Source organism: Dermacentor silvarum, chromosome 11 (assembly GCF_013339745.2).
Source record: "Dermacentor silvarum isolate Dsil-2018 chromosome 11, BIME_Dsil_1.4, whole genome shotgun sequence".
Taxonomy (NCBI): domain Eukaryota; kingdom Metazoa; phylum Arthropoda; class Arachnida; order Ixodida; family Ixodidae; genus Dermacentor; species Dermacentor silvarum.
Window position 1 is genome coordinate 111,242,961 of NC_051164.1, and position 21,734 is coordinate 111,264,694.

Sequence of the window (21,734 nt, forward strand, 5' to 3'; positions counted from 1 at the left end):
AGGAAGTCTGCGATGTCGTTTTGACCCCGTGTTGTATTCCTTTTTCTTATTCGTTCTGCACCTAAATTCGAGCACGTGAGTGCTTTTGATTTATATTTCCATCGGGATTTCATTGCGCGGCAGACAATCGAAACCTCAGCCACGTTTTCAGCAGTAGATCGCTGTCAACGATGATCCATCATGGTGCGTGAGAAATACTTCCCGCGTGACAATCCCCCCCCCCCCCCCAAAAAAAAAAAAAAAAAACTGTGCACGCAGCATTCGGAAAAGGCCAATAATACATAGTTCTTGGCTGACGTGGATAGGCGTGCCCAGTCTTCGGTTCTTATATTCACTAGACACGTGGCGCGGATACGTAGCGAAGCTGCGAATGCGATACCCACCCACGGTGGCCAAATTCCCATGGGTGCGGAGTGAAACAAACTGAGAGTTCATTGTGCGCTGAAGACACTGAGGTCATCAAAAGTAATAGGAATCACACTACTCGAACGTTCTTCACTGCTCAGCTTAAATTCTGCATAAGCAAGTAATCAGTGTGGCTCGGTGATTGAGTAACGTCAGCCATTGAGCGAACACAGCTGGAACTGGAAGGTGTTCGAGCAATAAGCGAAGACGCCAGAAGCAACAATGGCTGGATAATCTCAAGGTGCGCTAGCACTCGCCGATAAAACAGCTTCCTTATGTTGTCAAAGCTAGCGAGAAAAAATGCACTAGAGGCTATGCGAATGCCAGAAAACAGAGCTATCATAAGAATGGCTGTACATAAGTGCATGGCGCTCGTGCGTCACACGGAGTGAAAAAGCAGGTACCGTGATGCACAAAGACACAGAAGATACAAAAACTTCCTATAATGTCGCAATTAGCCAACAGATGCAAATGTCAGAACACTGAATCCGAACAAGAAAATTTGTGGACTAGGACGTACGACTGCTGCAAACAAGTCTATTATGCCTATGGATGTGTATGCCGCGAACAGATGTGAACGATAACTTCTTTCGTCTCTTTACATTTCTCGACGACACATCCGCACCAGCGAACCTTCCAATAAGGCGAACAATTTGGAGTTGTTTTAGAGACGGCACCGAAAGCTAGGAAGCGACGAGCGCTAGCTGTCAAACAACTAATGAATGCGTTGCAATGCAGAAAAAAAAAAAAAACTCGTTCCAGTGCAAAGCTGAGGCTCCTTAATGTTCAATGTACGTGCAATATTGTCCTACAAAGCTTAACGCTATGACCACGCATCACATGTGGTACTATGAAACCTCATACAAGACTAACTTTTGTTCCATATGTAACGCTTATTACAGTGGCATATCGCGAAATAGTCTTCTCAAAGGCACTGCTAGGATATTTTGGAACAATATTACGTGCAACACCCAACACATCTGGCAGTATCTTTTGGTGGTGGATGTGTCTCCGAGCTGAGCAGAGATAGTCTAAGAATTTTCATAAAACAGACGTGCCTTGCATACCGGCTGATTTCAATTTCACCAGAATGCTAACTTGGGCTGTTTCGTATATGATGAAGTGAATTCGAATAAAGTGCAAGAGACAGTACAGACACAGGCGCTTCGTGTGTCTGTCCTGTTTGCCATGCTGTTATTCGATTTCCCCTCTTAAACTTCATATTTGGAATATATGCCGTAATACTTAAAACGTTCGTCCGGCAGGCATAAGAAAACCGTAGAACATGTTACCAAGCAGAACATCTTCGACTGAAGCTTGCATTTTTTTTGTGTTCTACCTGCTCTGCGTTTAAGTGCGCCAGTAAAACATGCAAAAAACGAATTGCAATGAACGACTCTCACCCTGCACTGATGTTATCGAAAAATATAAGCACGAAAGCACCGACTGCACCTTTATTTATACGAAACCATCAAAGATTAGATATAAAAGGTGGCGCGCTGCATGGGATCCCTGAATGCACTGCAGCTGCTGTAGCTGGGAGACACATGCATAAAAAACATGCCCAACGTCTTTCACGCAGCATATTCCTTATTCTTGGAAAGACATATTTTCTATTTGGTAGGAGCACCTGGATTGATCAGCAGCGCAGGTGGGTTGAATTATTCTTGTACCAGCATGAAAAGGAAGGACTGAAGCGACAGCACAAAGACCGGAAGCGGAACGTTGGTTTATTGCATTCCCTAGAATTTATATACTCGGAGATAGCGTGACCAAGCTCTCTACAAGCCCCAGGTTTATCGTCATGCTTGCATGCGCGATTAATTTTTGACGGGCACTCTTTCAACACCGGTCATTCGACAAGCTCTCAGCGAGAGAAGAAGCTTTGTAACCTTATATCGATGTTTGAGGATTAGTATCGAGCACGCCCGACATACATTTATATTTGTGCAACCTGTTAGTCCGCAGAGCCCTTGCGGCTATGCATTCCTCGACCACTCGCAAAATGGTGCGCTAAGAAGAGAGAATTTTTCATTGTGACACAATGACACTTGATTTGTGTCCAACCGAAACGTAGAAAACACGAGCGCGTGCGGCCTCCAAATAGTTTGACGAATGACAAAATCATTGGGGTTGTCATTGGGCAAAATAATTAAGATAACCGTTCACGCAGCCCCCTATTAAAAACGCATCAGTTTATTGTGTGTAATCTCGTACACCAACGTTATTCTGGCATTGAACAGCGACAGCTGTTGTGGTCTCTTCACTGCGAACAATGGAATTTCTCGGCGTTGACAACGGGCGTCGCAAGGCAAAGCAGCGCTTAGTGTGGCCACCGTCGTGCTCGCAGTAAACAACCGGATCGGAGGTGCCGCTCGTCGAAGGCGCATAGTGTGCACAAGTTCGTTTCTTCAGCGCTTGCTGTCCAAGCTCGCGCGTGCTCTGCGGAGTTTTCGTTGTTTGCCTCTCTCTCTCTCTCTCTCTCTCTCTGTGTGTGTGTGTGTGTGTGTGTGTGTGCGTGCGCGTGCGCGTGCGTGTGTGCGTGTGTGTGTGTGTGTGTGTGTGTGTGTGTGTGTGTGTGTGTGTGTGTGTGTGTGTGTGTGTGTGTGTGTGTGTGTGTGTGCGTGCGTGCGTGTGTGCGCGTGTGTGTGTGTGCGTGTGTGCGTGTGTGCGTGTGCGTGTGTGTGTAAAGAGCACACTACTAAGTGCATGCTACCACCCCTTTGCGCAGTCCTTCCGCGGGGGCATTTACCGGAGCACGGCGGACGGCTCGAGCATGTCGACGACCAACCTGGCCGAGGACGCGGCCCCGCCCGCCGTGCAGCGCCCACCCGCACTGCCGTCGCTGCCGGCGCAGGGCTCCAAGGAGCTGGACGCGGCCGACACCGAGGACACGGAGTCGGCGGGCGGGGCGGCGCCCACGCCTCGAGGGGGTGCCTGCCGAACTTTCCTGCGACACAACCGGCTCACCGTTGCCACCATAGCGGCCGTGGTGGCCGGCATCGTGCTCGGAGTCGTACTCAGGCCGCTAGGTGGGTGCCGGCTGAGAGCAGCGTTTTGCGGATGCTTGCAATGTAAGGCTGGCGGTGGCGGTGATACATGACAGTTAAGGAATAGTATCAGCAACAATCAATTATTTAAACATTCGATCAATGCGATCCAGTGCTCAGGAACAGCTACGGAGCCTTCGTACTGGGAAGGTATTCTGTAAGAGTCCACCTAGTGGACATATCCATTTCGTCTGCTGCTGTTCTGATTGGCTGGGCTGGGGTGCGCTCTCGCACGCGCCACAGCTAATAAGAACTTCAGCAGCAGATGAAATGGACATGTCCACTAGGTGGACTCTTACAGAATACCTCCCCTGGTGCACTTATAGTGTAATACACAAGGCAAAATGTACAAGGACATGGGTAGTAGACAAAAAAATGCGAGTTGGAGAAACAAATATGAAAACAAAACGATGAAGCAGGCGTAAAAGGGAGTTAATCATACCACATGATTAGCTACATTTAAACAAAACTCAGGAAATAAACTCTGAAATATATCAATACAAGCAGAATACTTATTACATGTTCTTTAGAGTCAAGCCATAGGACCGTCTTTAATGTACCAAGGCCGGGAGAAAAAAGTGGAATGCTGCTTGGTGTATTTGTAGGCTAGTGCTCTTATTTCCGTCGATTTGTCAGAAATGTTGCGCACATTGCGCGACCTATGACTGACCTTCTCAAGAAAGGCGCCCCCTTTTCATGGGGTCCTAACCAAGCTGGTATACCTTCAGACGCCTTATCACCCTGCTCACTAATATATACTCCGCCAATTCTAGCTCACTTCGACCCATATGCCCCAACAGAGGTCCGTACAGATGCTATTGGCTATGGAATTGGCGCTGTTTTAGCTCAGTGCCAACGTAGCATGACTGACTTATTGCGCACCCAAGCCTCCTGCTTTCACACGCTGAACGTAATTACCCCATTACAGCACGCGAGCGCCTCGCACTCGTATGGGGACTGAGCAAATTCCGGCCGTACTTATACGGCCCACCTTTCACTGTTACCACGGTCCATCACGCTCTCTGTTGGCTCTCGACACTTAAAGATCCAACGGATCGTCTAGGTCGCTGGGAACCACGTCTTCAATAATTCGTCTACACAGTGGTGTTCAAGTACGGTAGGCTACACCAGGATGCAGATTGTTTGTCTCGGCACCCCGTCGACGCTCCAGGCTCCAATGATGCACCTGCTGGAATATTCACGCTCTCCGCCTTCCACCACATCGGCGAGGAGCAAGCATGTGATACATGCCTGCTCGACATCATCAGGCGCCTCCATTCTGACCCGTCAGACCCCTCTCTTCGCATGTTCCTAATTTAGGACGGCATCTTACACCGCCGAAATATGCGCCCAAAAGGACACGAACTGCTGATGGTCGTTCCCTCTCATCTCCGGGCGACTGTACTCGCACAGCTCCATGATGTCTCCAATGCTGGCCACCTGGGTGTTTCCAGGACGTACGACCGTGTCCCGCGACGATTTTTCTGGTCTGGACACAGCCGTACCGTGCGACGTTAGGTTGCTGCTTGAGGACCGTGCCAACGTCGTAAAAAGCCTGCTTTGCTTAAGGATGGAATTTATATACCCACTGAGCCGTTTTATCCTGTTGACCTCAACCTGTTGGGCCCTTTTCCTACCTCCAGAGCTAGAAATAAGTGTACTGCCGTTGCAACGGATTATTCGACCCTCTACGCCATCACACGAGCCATACAGACCAGTTGCGCTACCGACGTCGCAGACTTCCTGCTCCAAGACGTCATCTTACACCACGGAGCTCCTCGCTAGCTTCTCACAGACACGGGCCACTACCTCTTATCTAGGGTTATCGAAGATTCACCTCCCTCTTGTGCCACGAAACACAAGTTAACGATAGCATACCTCCCTCAAACGAACGGCCTCACTGAACGCCTGAACCGAACACTTACAGATATGCTCTCGATGTATGTCTTCTCAGAGCATTGTGACAGGGACGCCGCCCTCCCATTTGTGACGTTCGCGTACAACTCGCCAGGACAGCGCTCTCTACTCCCCCTTCTATCTCCTCTTTGGACGTGAACCGACATTGCCTTTCGACACGGTCCTGCCAACTGCTCTAGAGTGCCCGTCTGAGTATGCTCGCGACGCCATAGCTACAGGCGCCAAGGCACGCCAGATTGCCCACCGTCGCCTTTCTGAGTCGCAGCCAGGATAGAAGTCTCTTTATGAGTACTGTCATCGTGATGTCCAGTTCTTTGCCGGCGCCCTCAACCTCCTTTGAACTCCTTCACGGCGTGTAGGCCTTCCGGAAAAACTGCTCGCCCGGCATTCTGGCCCTTACCGCGTCGTCCGACAACTCGTGATGTCACTTATGAAACCGCTCCAGCCGATACTTCCCCGGCATCCACGTCTTCTGATGTCGTCCACGTGGGTCGTCTCTAGCCATACCATGCGGCCGCCATCTATCAGCCGCCGGGTCGGCGTTTTCGTCGCCGGTGGTTATGTCACGGTGCCACGAGAGCGACAAAGACGATCACCAACAAGACGAAAGAGACGACGTAGTGGGGCTAGCCTAACGGTCCGCCATACTAGTTGTACAAGCCATATCTTCTGAATAGTAAACACGGTCCCAATTAATCTTATATCTCTGGCCGTTTCATTTTCATCGTGCGATAATCAAGCGTTGAAGTGCATATGGCAGGTATTCTCAAGTGATTAAATCGCAGTTATTTCATTTCCTCGAAAAGATGTATTGTGCGTAATACCAATATCGTATAGACTCGTGTAATTAAAGGCCGCACCCCTGTAAGGTTGGCAACCCTAATCTGCCTGGTTAAAATTTGGAGAAGAAACATTCCGTCAGAGAAGCAATCGCGTTCGGTGAACCTATGCCGCGCACTGCGTATACTACCGTGTTCCCCTACTAAATGGTGAAAGCTTCGCCTTTTCCTCTGGTGCAATGGTACCTTCGGGGATCCGGGATGCGCAGTAGTCGCCGGCTGCGCCGACACCATTTTGGGCAGAAGTTTCAGTCCCGTGTTAGGGCCGCACCGCGTCAAAATTGTAAAAAAAAAAAAAAAAAAAAAAAAAAAGAACTGCGGCCCTTACACGAGTTTATACGGTAACGAGGATGCAATGATGCATGTATGCCTTAGTGTATGCAACGTGTCTCGCAGGGCCCTTCTCAAAGCGTCAGCTGATGTACATCAACTTTCCTGGCGAGATGTTCCTGCGCATGCTGCGCGGGCTCATCCTGCCCCTGATCACCTCGAGCATGGTGGCCGCCGTGGGAGCGCTGGACGCGCGCCTCTCGGGTCGAATCGGCCTGCGCGCCGTCATCTACTACTTCACAACCACGTTCTTGGCCATCGTGCTGGGCATCGTGCTCGTCACGGGTCTGCAGCCGGGCGCCGGCGACAGCGAAGCGTCCGCCTCCAAGACGTCCAAGGCGCGGCTCGTCACCACCGCCGACACACTCATGGACCTCATCAGGTGTGTGCATGACAAGCGCGCCAGTCCTTGTGCATTCAGCGTTGTAATATCGGGTCACCAGCGCTTCATCTCTATCGCAACAGTCGCTGAACTTCTCGTGGGCCACGTATTTCATAAACAAGCCAACTGGCTTACTCAAATCGTGACAACCTTCAAAACGCCGTTCTATAGCAGAGGAGCAAACAAAAGGCGGCGGTGAATAGTAACGGCTGGGCTGCAACGCTTGGCTGCTTGGCCAACAAGCATCCGCTAATTCTTCTTCACGATAATAACTCGCGTCTGATAGCTCCAAATATATGTTGCAATTGATAGCAGGATTATGGATGAGGAGTTCTGACTAGCCACTCGGCAAAGCAATTTCGAACCACGGGCTGCCATCACTGGGACTTCCATGCGCATTATCCACAAGGCCGTGTTAACTGCATGCAAGGAAACCCCCATTTTCTTGTGCGCTCGTCCCACGGTTGTGCCAAACTTGAACATGAGTACCGGTAGCGCCGAGAACGAATAAGTTTTACGCACAATATTTTGCAGCAAGTTTTCAAACAGCAAAGGGCAGACTGGCCCTTTGCAGGGAGTTGAGACGTAGAAGGGTAAAAAAATGCACGAACGTTTCGTAAGTACTAAAAGGCGGCAATGCATGTCCGATGATAACCCAAGAAAATCGCGAAACTGCATCCGAGCAGTTTATATTAAGCATTTGCTCCTCCCAGTAAAAGAACAAAAATGGACGCCACGCAAAAATATTTGGTGCATATTATGGAAGTGATTTGTTAAAAATATTTATCAACGACCATCAAAGTTTTGTCGTCGCAAATAGCTTTCACAACGCATTGCGCTAAGCGACAGTGGTGATAACTTTTACGCTTCTCATTGCGTTTCTGCAGAGAGAGATACAAACTTAAATGGCTGCATAACTCTGGGTCACATGAAATGCCTACTAAACGAAGTTATTTGGAAAAACAACGATACGTCCAAAGTTCCACTGTGGCAGATCAAAATACATTTGTAATAAACTGAACTGGTCGCACCAACCTGGGGTAACCGGAATATGTCAGTTTTTTTGAAGATGTCATCAACAAAAAAGCTGCACTTTGGTGTCGGTGCTTCAACTTCGACAAAAGGGCTTGTCTGTAAGGGCAGTCTTTACGACGTTAGATGTATTGCTGAACCGTTGTTATTGCCATGAGGATACTGCCCTGCTATTCTCTAGTTTTAATAAGCAAATTAATTACACGGAAGCTTTCGTTAATGACCGAAGGCACTCACTGAGCGCCACGTCCTCAATGAACGAGGAGATATTTGTATGATTAGCTCCATGTTTTCAAGTTAGCATCAAAACGTGCCGATTAACAGAACAAAGCTTGACTCATGACCATTCATTTCCCAACCATGTATCACGGAGGAACTTTAGGAGGAGCCGAAGCACCTCACTCCTAAATATCCGATGTGCTCGCGGAAACAAAATATCTCTTGTACGGGCCGTCGTGGTTCGCAAAACACGCAACCTATTGGGCTCCGAGCCAGCTTGTTTTTGGAACCTTGTGTTGTTAGCTGTACTGCGAAATGTTTCAGACGGTATCGCGATTGATAGGTGGCATTCAGGCAACTTTTGCAAGGCTGGCAACTTTTGCAAGGCTAGGTCCGCCTGCAGCAGGCAACACCCCTGCTCTTCCTCCTCCTGACTCATGACCACTCGTTTCAAACTTGGTGCAGCTTGTGCGTTGGAGCTTTGTTCTAAAATGTAAGCCTACATGACACACCAACCTCTTCTCTTCGCAAAGAGTTACTTATCCTATCTGCAATGTGTTACAAAGTATTAACTGCAAACTAACACTTCGCGAAGTGTGATCCTAACTAAGCCGTGACTAGATGCATAGTCATATTCCCCCGTATTCAGAAATGCATCTTAACTTGAAGCGCATGCTTGACTTGATATAATTGACGCCTGGCGTTACCTTGCCAAGGACACTCATTGCGTTCCTTCGCAGCATTCACGACAGGCGTCATCAAGTCAAGTATGCGCTTCCAGTTGAGATACATTTATGAATAGGGGGGTAAGACTTCCAGTGAGGAAAATGCCAGCAGACACCTCGCTAATTTCAGACCTCTTTAGAAACTAAAGCAAGGCTTGCACGTTATTTCTCATTTTTCATCCCAATACATAAAACAGACTGCAAATAGATGTCGGCGCCCTTTAGAGAAGCGACAGAAATAGAACTTATCCGATTGAAAGTCGGAGAGACAAGCGGGAGGAGCATTGTGTGTGTGGCTCGAGTCGAGTTCCTTAACCGATGTTTTCTTCTTTCCAGAAACGCTTTCCCGCCTAACGTGATTGAAGCCTGTGTCACGCAAGTAAGTTTTACTCTCCTCGTATAATGTCACGCGTTTCGATTAGCTCGAACTGCAAAGTAGCCGTTGAAAGATTTCGGATTCGGCGTGTCGCAAAAATCCGATAATCGTGGTCCACCAATTTTAAGTTGCTATTTTTAAAAAAACACTGAGCTTGCAGACCCTCTGACCCCATTTTATTTTTATTTTATTTTTTTTTCATTTTTTGTAATGGCCATATTTCTCTTTTCTCTTTTACCCAGTTTTCGACGATTGTTATCAAGCCACCAGGAAATGCGACCAATAGTAAGTTTCTGCTATATTTATCACACGCTGGGGACGAAGAATTATTGCACTTTTATATTGAGTATTTCTTTTTTTTTTTTCAGTGTTAAAGAAAGGAATTCGTAAATATCGTAAAATATACGAACACTTTGCGAGTGCATGCCATTTTCGAAACTTAACATGAGAAAAAAGAGCGTGGGTCATTCTGAAAGAGATTGTGCAGGCATATATTATAAGGTACTACGCACACACAAAAAACAAGTTCATCTATTTTGGGCTCTGCTTCGTTGCCCTTTTTTATAATAGAGGTGCAAAGGCCACGTTCGGAACACAGCCATTTCGCATACCAGCCCACAGAGACGTTCATGTCACTTTCCTAAATATTGATTTCGCGCACAGCTCGCGCCGTAAATGTCAAAGCAAGACATTAGGACCTACTGACGAGCAAAAGTTGGTCTAGTCGGCAGACCATGAGCGAAAAATGGGCAGCAGCATTATTGCTTAAACCTCTGTGAGCTTAAACCTCTGTGACCGACAAATCTAGCTTCAGAGAATTCATGACAAAGGTCAAGTGTCGCTTGGGCAACTTGAACGAGGAAGAAACGACGTCCACGCTCGCTTCGTGGGAATGCCACAGCGCTGCATTATGGGTAACCATTTTGTAGTCTGTACTGATTAGCGAGGCTTTCCAGTGGCGAGGACATTGGCGAGGATTTGAGCTGAGCGAGTGAGAAGTTTGGTGAAGAAAGGGCGAGAAGCACAGACTGAGCAAAGATCCACAATTAACCGACACTACACGCATTCTGAGTTGTGTAGCAAGAAAGGAGATGGCTCAGTTGCAACATGGTAAGCAGTAAAGATAGAGCCGTAGCCAATGTGGTGACGGCAACCTAGACGGCCGCAACATGCACTATACAGAAAGTGAACTATGCTGCCTGAACCACCAACAAAAAATAATTCCTTTATCGCGCCAGGACAGCGCAATAAAGTACAGCTAATGAACGCCTGCAGCCCTGTGTGATGAAGGTATTGCAACAATGACATTGCTAATCTGTTGTGCGTTAAACAACGGGTTTAGTCCCCTGGAAATTTGTCTTGAGTATGGCCTCCCTGAACAGCTTGTGCTTGACACCCCCATACCAGGGGCACAGCCGCAGCTGGTGATGGTTGTCCGCCATAGGCGTTGTAGCGTGCTAATTAAGGCACTTTCGAAGATTTTCAATTATCATTCCCCAGGCCCTAGTGATTGCAGGTGTCACGGTCACGCCATCCCGATTTTAATACACATTTTAGTTTATAACTTTTTAGTTATAGTTTATAATTTTTAGTTTAGCTTATAAAATTTTCTAAAACATTTTTACTAAATATACAGTGCGGTAATCCCGGCGAAATAAAGAGCCAAACAAATCTGCGCGGACGAAGACGCATGAGTGAAACAATTCTTGGTTGGTGGCTCATACAGTAATTTGTCGCAGAATACTGGAGTGGATGAAGAAGGTGTCTGTTATCCACAGAACGTAGTACAGTGTGAGTAAAATAATGGGGGGGGTGAGGCTAAACTCTATCACCCTGCCTTGCCCAGCATCCATGTACGACTGGGACTACAAGACGGTGCAAGACTCCGGCACCAATATTTTGGGCCTCATCGTTTTCTGCATCGCGCTGGGAGCCACCGTGGGCCAGATGGGCGAGAGCGGAAAGCCCCTGCTCGACATATTCACCTCCCTCTCCGACGCCATGATGATCATCACCAAGCTGGTCGTCTGGTGAGCCACGCCTTTTCAAGCAAATTTGTTTTCTGTGACGCCTATATTGGGGTGTTCTACTCGGTTCATGCAGTCGTTAGAATCAGGCGAGTTTAACGGTTGAATGAAGACACGTGGTAAAATGGAGTGGAAACAAGTACGTTGCTTTACTATCAACTTAGCTTGTGTCGTCTCCCTTTTCTCCTGTGTCATCCGTTTAGCATTTTAACTCACCTTAGCGACGAATCAATTATCTCTATTGAATACAGTTCAGCCGGGTGCGTGCAATATTCTTGCGAAGTCGCACCGCCAAGTTTTTCTACCACTGTGATATAATTTCGCTGAAGATCCGTCAGGCTGCTTGTGTACGAGAATGTGTCACATTAAATGGACAGAGATCAACCCCTCGCAATAATTGATGCCTTAGGTGTTGACGTATGTAGCTTGCCCGAAGTACACATGCAGATAGATCATTGCAGCTTCTCCATCCTGATTTGGAATGACAGAGGTCAAGCCTTCATAGGAAGTCAGATTTTATGACGCCGAAACGTTAGCAGGCAAAGTTGACGAGATGTGCCTGTGAATGCGAAAGCCGCGGTGACAGAAATAACTCGGACGCCATCTTCGTGCGATCTAACTTTCTTCCTTTTTAGGGCGATAGCGCTACTACTCCAGGTACAAACCCCAAAAACGCCTGGTTCTGTAAATCTGACCTTCAAGCTCGGCCTAGGTCAAATTGAGATTTAGCCTGCCACTATCGGCGGCTACTGCGTACGCCGCCTGGGCTTATCTCGAAAGCGATCTGCGATGTGGACAAAGTCCGCGATCGCGCGGGTCTCATCTTCAAAGCGATCTCTGCGAAGTTCACCGAGTGCTGGTAGCTTCGTATGCGCTGTGCTTTCGACGCATAGTGCGTGTTGAAGCGAGACGCAGCATGAAGGTCAATTCGCTCGCTGCTGCTGCACCGCCGAGCAGCGTCTGTGTGTTATGTTCTGATGCAATTATAGATGCGGTAGTAAATGATTGCGCCGAGCAGCGTCTGTGTCCTTTCCCAAAGTAAGCAAACGAGTGCTATCGCGCGATAAACTTGGTTTAACCACGTTCAACCATGGCAAATTTTTTTCAACTCAGTAGGCAGCGATCTGTAGGTAGCACACAACACTGCTTGCAGAGAGGGTATAACATATGTCGTTGGTTGTACGGTCCGAACCATCGAATCCAAGCTGACTCTTTATAAACAACGAACAACGCGAAGATATACAGTCGCAGTCAAATTTAGCCTGAACATGCCGACACACTTCTAAGCACCCTTTGCGTTTCCCCTGCGCACGACGCTACATTTTTTCCATATTTGCTGTGTCTAGTTCGCTCTCAAACAAGTGTTCTTTCTTTAATGAAAATGTCACGCACTAAAAAAGGCACTCATAAGCATTTCGAGACTGGCCTACTTTGGAATATATTTAATTGCGCAGATAAGTGCTGCCGGCATTTTAAGTTACAGGCGCTTGCGTGTGCGCGTGTATATAGATACGAAGGAAAGTAATGAAAAAAAAAAAATTGGAAGACGCCTAAGCTTCGCCTTTAAGAGTGGAACGCGATAGTATTCAAACATTCCTCACATGCTTCTCACGCTTCCCAGCAACTGCAGCTTATGTACCCGTAATGTTTGCCGGGAAACACCGGCGGCGAACGCTATGCCCGAAGGCGAGCTTTCTGGTAGAAACGCGGGCTCTAGCGTGGGCCGATCCCAGAGGTAGTGAATAGCCGCGCCAAAAAATTACGTAGTTTTCAGGTTTCTTTTATTGTTTCGCACGTTTAATATTTCAATCTGAAAAAGTTTAACATAAAAGGCATGCGCTGTCGCTGTTTTGTTCCGTGAAATATGTTTGTGGGCTGTCATTCTCCAAATTCCGAGGAATAACTTTGTCAAGAATGTAAGACAAGGTATGAGAAGCTTTAGTGATAGAACGGTGTGGAAATGTAACCCGCATATATCGCATGTCATATAGCAAGGCGTGACATATACATATACTCAAATATATACGCAAATTTTCTCTAAAGAACAACGCCGCCGACGCCGGACGCTGACACGGGAGTTTCTGCGACACGGGGCCAAAAAACACTAACCATATGCGGTTCAAATGACCCGAACCACGTTGTTTACGCACTTGCCGTAACATCGAAATCACGGACAGACGCCTTCTCGGGATAAAAGATAAATCTTCGTACCGACGGCGCCAAGATCGCAGCGATTTTTGTCAGGCATGAAAAATGTTCTACGCGTGCAGGTTCTCGCCCGTGGGCGTCATGTTCCTGGTGATGGCCAAGATGCTGGAGATGCAGGACTTCTCGGTAGTGGCCGGTCAAGTTGGCCTGTACGCCCTGACCGTTCTGCTGGGCCTCCTGTTACACGGCTTCGTGGTGCTGCCGCTTATCTATTGGCTCGTCATGCGGCAGCCGCCGTTCCGCTTCCTGATCGACATGCTACAGGCCATTGCCACTGCATTCGGCACCGCTTCCAGGTACGGGAGCCTCTTGTGTGATCATTCTCTCGTGACTGCTGGCTGTCTACGGATTTGAGATGCTATTGCTTAAAAGGCACGAAATAGTACGGTAACTGGATCCTTGCACCGAACACCTTTCGATTTGACTCTGTGAAACCGCAGCTGACGTAGTTGGATTAAAATAAAGTGTATCTCAGATAAACCGCTGGTTATCATAATTACCCAGGAGCTCTCCACCTCGGCGCCCATCATAGCCAACTGCGCAGATTCGGGACGTAAAACTACATAATTTAGCGTTACTTAAGACTGTAAGTCGATTACTTCCGTCCCATCGGAGACATTGTATCAGTCTCAGGAAATTAAGATGGTAATTACCATTCATTGCGTCCTTGAACACTTGTGACTATATTTTTTTGCCATAATTTGGCGCTATAAGTACAACCTACCGTTAGCCCCATGGTACTTGTCAAGTGCTTAACAAGTAGGACGGGTACGCGAAGCCACGAGCTAGAAAGCGATGCGTTTGCCCTCTGTTCGCAGTGTTTGCAAGAACGATCGCCTCCATATACAGTGGGGGATAGGTGCTCTTCTATACCCTTCCCTCCCCTTCGAGCAATACGGCATTGAATTGTACGAGTAACCAGTAAACTTTACGGACAGTTAGCTTATAGTCAAGTTGCTGCGTTCACAGTTCTGCCACGCTACCGGTGACCATATCGACGCTGGAAGACAAGGTGAAGGTGGACCCGAAGGTGGTCCGCTTCTGCATCCCCATCGGAGCCACCATCAACATGGACGGAACGGCACTGTATGAAGCCGTGGCCGCCATCTTCATCGCCCAGGTGCGAAAGGTGCCCCTGGATGTCGGCAAGGTCATCGCCATCAGGTACGTGTATCCATAGAGCTTTATACGCGTCAATCCAGGCGCCACTGGCGCACTGCGGGAGACGTCATGGTCAGCCGTGACGAAAAAAAAAAAAAAAACTGCACTGATATCTTTTTGTACAATTGACAAGCGGAAATAGCTGCCGGAATTAATCGGTCGACGAGAAAACGCTAACGGCGCTTTATTGCAAATTTGTAGAGCTTCGGCTTCCTAAGAGGTAGAACCCGGGCAAGTGAAACAGCTTTCGCTCTTATAAGTTTGTATAATTCAAGTGGTAGCCATTTTTGCGTTCACATTGTGCGTAATTGTATGTGTTCTCTCAAGTGGCATCCGTCATATGAATAGTATCGAGTGTAAGCGAAATCTCATATCCTTTCTTTCCAAATCCACGACATGAAAAGCAGTGTTCTCGCAGTGGTGAAAATGTGCGCGATATCACCCACATGTTATACTGACAGAAATCGACCAGAGAGCGAGGACACGGTCACTACACAGACATGGCAGTTGAAATTCTAGAATGGGTCTCTCTGCAGCATCCGCTGCGCAATGTTAAGTTTCGAACATGACTAGAGAGCCAGGCTTAGTTACTCTGACGGCGTGACACTGCTTGCACTGTTTGCCTATCCACAATGCATGTATAGCCGATGCATCTCTGAGGTTACACTGAAATGATTTTGCAATGGAGGATGTTCGCGTCATTGCAGCGTCACGGCAACCGCTGCCAGCATCGGTGCCGCTGGAATCCCTCAGGCGGGCCTGGTTACCATGGTGATGGTACTGAACGCTGTCGGGCTCCCTGCTGACGACATCACACTCATCATCGTCGTCGACTGGTTCCTGTAAGCATCTACATGAGCACGGTTAAACTTCGCTTGCACAAATTTCAGGCTATTTCGGTGAAATATTCGCTTAACTGAAAGTTCGTTCAAGCCAAGCGTGTGTACACGAACTTGCCATGATCGAGAAATGCAAAAAAAAAAAAAAAAGGCCGAACAGCAGTAAAGATATCTTTTGGCATTGCTCAGATACGCACACACCCCCATTTAACACATTGCTAAAGAATATATCTTCTTCAGTAGTGCTGGGTATATCGGAGATCGGAAACTGAAAATGCCAAATTACTCCGGCATGCACGACGTTCCACAGGAGAACAAATCGATACGTAGCTCTGAATGTTTTATTTTCCTCCAATGCATGCGATTGTTCATTTTTTGGAGTGCAAGAGTATGACATGGATTTAAACAGCGGCTAGTATAACTGAGCTGCGTTCGCACTGTCTGTAATCGTATGCTTTCTTGAGTGGCATTCCTCATATGAATAGTTGCGAGTGTAATCTACATCTTATGTCCTTTCTTTCAACATCCACGACATGAAAAGTAGGGTGTTTGTGGTGGTGAAAATGTACGTGATATCTCATACACGATGTACTGCCACAAACGGACGAGACATCAGTTGCCATGGAAACTGTATGGCGTTAAAGAATTAATACACGTGAACATATCGCACAAATAATGTTTCATCGAGTAATATCTCACCGTACCCCAAAGTGGCAGTCCAAAACGCAGTACTGCAGCTCTTTTCAGTCTTCTGTGTTGACCCACCGTAGCTGTTTAGTGGCTATGGTGTTGGGCTGCTAAGCACGAGGTTGTGGTATCAAATCCCGGCCACGGCGGCCGCATTTCGATGGGAGCGAAATGCAAAAACACCCGTGTAAGTAGATTTAGGTGCACGTTAAAGAACCCCAGGCAGTCCAAGTTATCCCGGAGTCCCCCACAACGGCGTGCTTCATAATCAAATCGTGGTTTTGGCACGTAAAAGCTTATAATTTTCTTCTGTGTTCCGAGGTGCAGTCTCAGAAAAAATACAGATCGCTGAGCGTAGCCAAACCTGTTTTCGGTAACGGGGCATGTACAAACTTCCGGGCTAGTCGTGGTAACCTGTTCTGTTGAATTACAAACAACCTGTATAAGCATCTGCCGCGGCTACGGGAGGCCGACCTGCACGCACTTTGCGCTTTCCTCTAGTTTTCCACCGGTAAAGCTTGTACGCGGCCTTATAATGCCTAGCCACAATGTCTCCCTCAGCGCGCAGAGACGTCATGTGTGCACGGGGACGGAATCATCGCTTGTTATGTAAACTGGGCCACTTCTTACTGACTGATCACGCTTTCTCTTCACATGGAATATTTGATGCCACCGCTAAAGCTGCCATTCTTGCGGTGAATAGTACTTTATGATACCACATTGTCTACCAGTACCACGGTTTTTACTCGCAATGCCGCACTCTTAAAACACTTTGCAACGACGTCTGTTCAATTGCCGATATCTCGCGCTCATGAATCACAAAAGAGTATATGCTGACATTTTCGTACAGTTTTCCCAGGCTCCTGAATTGTGATCAGACGGGTGCACATCGTAAGAGTCCGCAGATTCAAGCATTTACGCTGTTACGGCCGCAAATTGCGTAAGAAGGGAAATTTTACTGATAGGCTTGAATCCAGCGTTTATAGCGTGTGCCGTAAATACACTATAAGTTCGTCTGCGAAATTTTAAGTTATTAGGTTAGTAAAAGTACGTGTCGTGCAATCCCTGACGTGCAACATCGCTGATCATGTGCTGCGTAAATGATTAATATTTTCCTCTGTACTGAAACGCATTAAGTAATAGTTTATTTTCTTAGTACCTGCGTTACAGAGCTTTTATTACTTGCAGTTAGTTGCAGTAATGTCGCCAATTTCAGTTCTCATTTGACATCGTTGTTCTGTGCTTCCCTTACAGAGACCGCTTCCGTACAGCCATCAACGTGTTGGGCGACGCCGTTGGTGCCTGCGTCGTCGAACGCCTCAGTCTGAAGGACCTGGAGAAGCCTCACAGCTCAGGTGGTCGGGGCTCCAAGGACACCGTCATCACGTCTATGTAGACGACAGTTGTCCTTGCTGGCCTGTCCTTAAATGGTACAGAGGGTCGTCCACGGTCACTCTAGATGTGAGAGGTCAAATCGCACGCCAGGAAAAAGGCCTTTTGCGGCTCGTTTCAAACCGTGGCGTAACTCGCGTGGATGTTAACCGCAGAAGGCCAGAAAACCCTTTTGTTAGGTTTTTTATATTAATTCGCGAGCATACATAGTTTAAACGCCAGCTGAAGACTCTACGTGGTTTCAAATGTCTGCTGGTGCCCGCGAGCACTCCAGTCATTATCGACGAATCGCAGCGCGCGCTGAAATCAGCCCAATGCAGGCGGTAAAACCATGGCATCCGAAATCTGGCAGCGCGCAGGGATATTAGAGACCAAGGTGAAACTATGCAGGTTCGTATGAGGCTCAGCAGAGGACAGTGTAGTACTACAGCACTTCAGCCACGTTCAAAAGTTATAAGTGCTTATATTAGTTTTGGCTTCGCCACGGGCGGGTTCCGTATGGCTGGCTTGCTTATCGTTTCTCTTATAGCCTTTCTTGTTCGCATAGCGCTTACGCTTGGTTATGCAAACTCTGGCATTTGGCAAAAATCTGGCAACATCTCTGGTTTTTAATAACGTAATTACAGCGATTATTTATCATAAAAATTGTCAAAATTAGAAAGGCGCGATTTTGTCCCCGCTATCGCAGCGACTTGTAGCAACAATAAATGGTCCTTGGCTCATGTCCATCGTTAAGTCTGTGTAATGTATTAGCTGTAACAGCTCCACAGGATGAACGATTTTCGGTATTCTAAACGTCTTACTCTACAGGAGCTCCAAAACTGGTGGATCACAACAATGAAATGCTATATTGAACAAATAGCTCCCACAACATTAAGTCACGGCGCGTTTCTGAAAAAGGACGTCGAAAAGCTACGGTACATCGGGCCATGTAATTCCGCTCAGTTCCACACAGCTCAAACCTCCCTATTGGCAGACACTAGAGCCAGGTTTCCCTCTGGCGATCTTCGCACGAAACTATTTACTGCCTGCAACAGTCGGTAAAACTTCAGCGCCTACCGTAAGAAGGCTCATTCCTACCGTAAGAACGTCGATTTTGCTCTCAAGTATACTTACTATGCGTTCATACTCAACGCATACTCGTAGTCCAGAAATCACGAAAAGAGCTTTCCTCTCAGTCGGACTAGCATTCTTTAAGACATCCCTTTTCGTTAACCGCTCTGTTCGTGCGACTAAATTGGCCAATTAAAAAAAAGAAAACATTTGACAAGTTAGAGAAGCGTATCCGTTATTGTGTATACAGATGCAGATTAGTTTTCACTCTCAGCACCTGCAATGCCACAAGAGGTCACGCAAACCATTTATTTTTTTTTTCTCGAATGTACCTGTTCTTATAAACTGTCTTATTTAAGTGCATGTAGTAAACGTTGGGCAGTGACTCAATGTAATGCATACGCTGGCTAAAGCTTACATGCGAAGGTTGAGCAGCCTAGTCGAACTCGGTGTCACTCATTTCATCCTCGTTCGTCATGCGCTGTGCGCAAATAGCGATACGAGATTAAATGCAGGACATTTATCATTTATTATAGGCCGCAATGAAGCGCCGAACGCCTCACTCTGGTAATTACTCTTTTTCCTTTGGGTGCATATATTAGGTTATTTCGATATTTAAAGAACGGAAGAACATTGTATAAATTATATGAAAGAAGAGGTATTTGATCAATGGCAGTATTAGCGTGATTATTATGAAATATTTAGCGTATAAATATTGACAATTATTTATGGTTAACTCCCAGACGGGCGTCTGAAGATCAAGGGCGGTGGAGGGTGGATTCAAAGGTTACTTGCTCTGTACTGCATTATAAAGCATGGTGTTTCGAGTCGATATTGCGCCTAAGTCCACCTTCTACCCCACCCCTCCTCATCCTCACCTCCGCTCACAGTTATGACGCCACTCCTCGCGTTGCTTATATAGATAGGCGAGTCTTGAAGGGCGAAAAGTATTTAGTCTTGCGCGCCGCACAGTGACTCCCAAACACAGAGTTCCGTCTGCCCCTTCACATCGTGCGCTGACCCTCTTGTTAAGCAGTGAATGTACTAAGCACAGAGCTGCCAGTCCGCCTCTTGTAAACGGTGAAGTGCAATCCTTGTGCCTAAGTTCGTCCCATTTGTCTTGTCCCTAACATGCAGTTATCCCGGTGTGAACGTCAAAAGAAAGAAAAAGTAAATGCGAGGGCGGGGATGGGAGCATTTACTTTCTGTCCGATGCACATGTACATAACGCAATAGCAGGGGACCTTCATTCCTTGATCATCACGACCATTGTTAAATAAAAGGTAATTTATTTCACCTGTTGTCCCTGTGTGAGTTTTCTCGCAAGATCAGCTTTCCTGAAGATGAGTCTTATGTCCGTACAGAGCGGATAACTTTTTCAAGCCTTAGCACGTGCCCTCGAGATACCGGATGAATGACATTACAGCCACCTACTAAAACAAAACAAAAACAATAAGACGCTCAAGGGTCACGTGCGTAGTCCCGTGGGAGGAAGCATCGTCTATGATGACACGCAAGTAGACGGACGAGTCCCATTTGCGATGAAACACGACGAATCGTCTGAATAGCTATGAATGCGCTTTGGTTGGCTTTTGTTAACAGCTTAGGCACATCCTATGAGCTTCAAGTAAATATTATACAAGCAGTAATGACCGCTTTACAAGAACGTAAGCATCTGATTGTTTGCTTTCATACACTACACCTAAGCGAAAAGATGAAACAAGTGCAAATGACAAACGCACAAAGACAGCGCATACACCAAAGCCGAAATCATTAAACCGAAACAATACAAACTATATAAACGTACAACTGTATGTGTCTGCGCACGTGCGTGTGTTTGTGTGTTGCAAAGGCTTTGCGCAGGTCTAATAATCTCACCGGAGCATCGACAGCGATGGTCAGCGCCGATTCTCGGGGTGCACCTGCGAAAGTGGAGGGGGTAGGCGCGCGGACCATCCTCCTGTCCCAGGATCGTCTGCTAGGCTATTCCATTAAGCTCGACATGGCCCCCGCTGTTTATACGCTTGCAAGGGAAGGAGAAATGAACACATGCGCGTTTGAGCACGCGCCACGGAACACCCACATGCTGCGTTTGACCGTCGTCTCCCGTGGATCACGTCGGCACACAATTGTTAACTAAGCGGTGGCGAGAGATAGATGAACTGATACACAGCATGGGGGGTTATGTCTGGCATGAGCGGAACCGCCTAGTCTGTACCTAGCAGACGATGTTCGGACACGAGGAGGCTCAGCGCGCGTACACGTACCCTCGCTGCTCTCGCAGATGCGCTCCGTGATACGACGCTGACACGGCGCTGACCGTTGTGTCAGTCAACGTGAGCTGTATATGGTTGCGACCATGTACAGGAGCAACCATGCCGCCGATCTCTTTGTGATCTGAGTAGCATTTTGAGGAGGATGGTGCTAGCTACGGGCGGATCCATGGGCCGGCACACTCACTCATCAGTGTACGGACTCATATAGTCGCTCCGCAGTGATTTCACAAAACTAGGATAGACTGCGAGTGAGTGACAAAGGTACGATTAAACGCGAGTGCCGATGAGTCTGAGTGGACGTAAGTATGAAGAAGAGTGACTTAAAAAAAAGTCAGCGACAGTGAGTGTGAGTGGACGCGAGCATATGAGCAAAACTCTGCTCTACTGTAAACACTGGGGGATGACGGGAAGGTGATTCCGGCCCGCAAGTCTGGTGATGACACACATCTACTGATACCTTATTAGTTTTCTGGAGTCTAACAGTTCACAGCAGCATGGTTTTCGTAAACATTATTATTGTGAGACTCAATTATTAACCTTTACTAATGATTTGTCTTCCGCTTTATATCGATATTTAGTGACTAACTGCATCCTCCTAGACTTCGCGAAAGCTTTTGACACCGTCTCACATCGCCTACTATTACTGAAACTTAGCGCACACAATCTTATTGCAGTTTGCTTAAATGGATTGAATGTTTCTTGCAAAACAGGACGGCAGTATGTCTGTTAATGATCATGACTCTAAATCATGTTATGTAACATCGGGTGTTCCTCAGAAGTCAGTCCTCGGGCCTCTTCTTTTTCTTGTTTACATTA

The 21,734-nt window shown here is 47.3% G+C and overlaps 1 protein-coding gene across 2 annotated transcripts in view; it reads left to right on the top strand.

Moving 5' to 3' along the window:
* Positions 1-19,938, top strand: part of LOC119433501 (excitatory amino acid transporter 3) — a 62,359-nt gene extending 42,421 nt beyond the window's left edge. For both annotated transcript variants that reach the window (XM_049658988.1, XM_037700738.2), the window contains exons 2-10: positions 3,137-3,437; positions 6,608-6,923; positions 9,236-9,278; positions 9,518-9,560; positions 11,122-11,305; positions 13,573-13,806; positions 14,480-14,674; positions 15,379-15,513; positions 17,452-19,938. In XM_049658988.1, coding sequence (XP_049514945.1) covers positions 3,182-3,437; positions 6,608-6,923; positions 9,236-9,278; positions 9,518-9,560; positions 11,122-11,305; positions 13,573-13,806; positions 14,480-14,674; positions 15,379-15,513; positions 17,452-17,593 — 1,548 coding nt within the window. In that variant the 5' untranslated portion in view covers positions 3,137-3,181 and the 3' untranslated portion in view covers positions 17,594-19,938. The remainder of the gene's footprint in view (positions 1-3,136; positions 3,438-6,607; positions 6,924-9,235; positions 9,279-9,517; positions 9,561-11,121; positions 11,306-13,572; positions 13,807-14,479; positions 14,675-15,378; positions 15,514-17,451) is intronic.
* Positions 19,939-21,734: the final 1,796 nt, after the last annotated feature.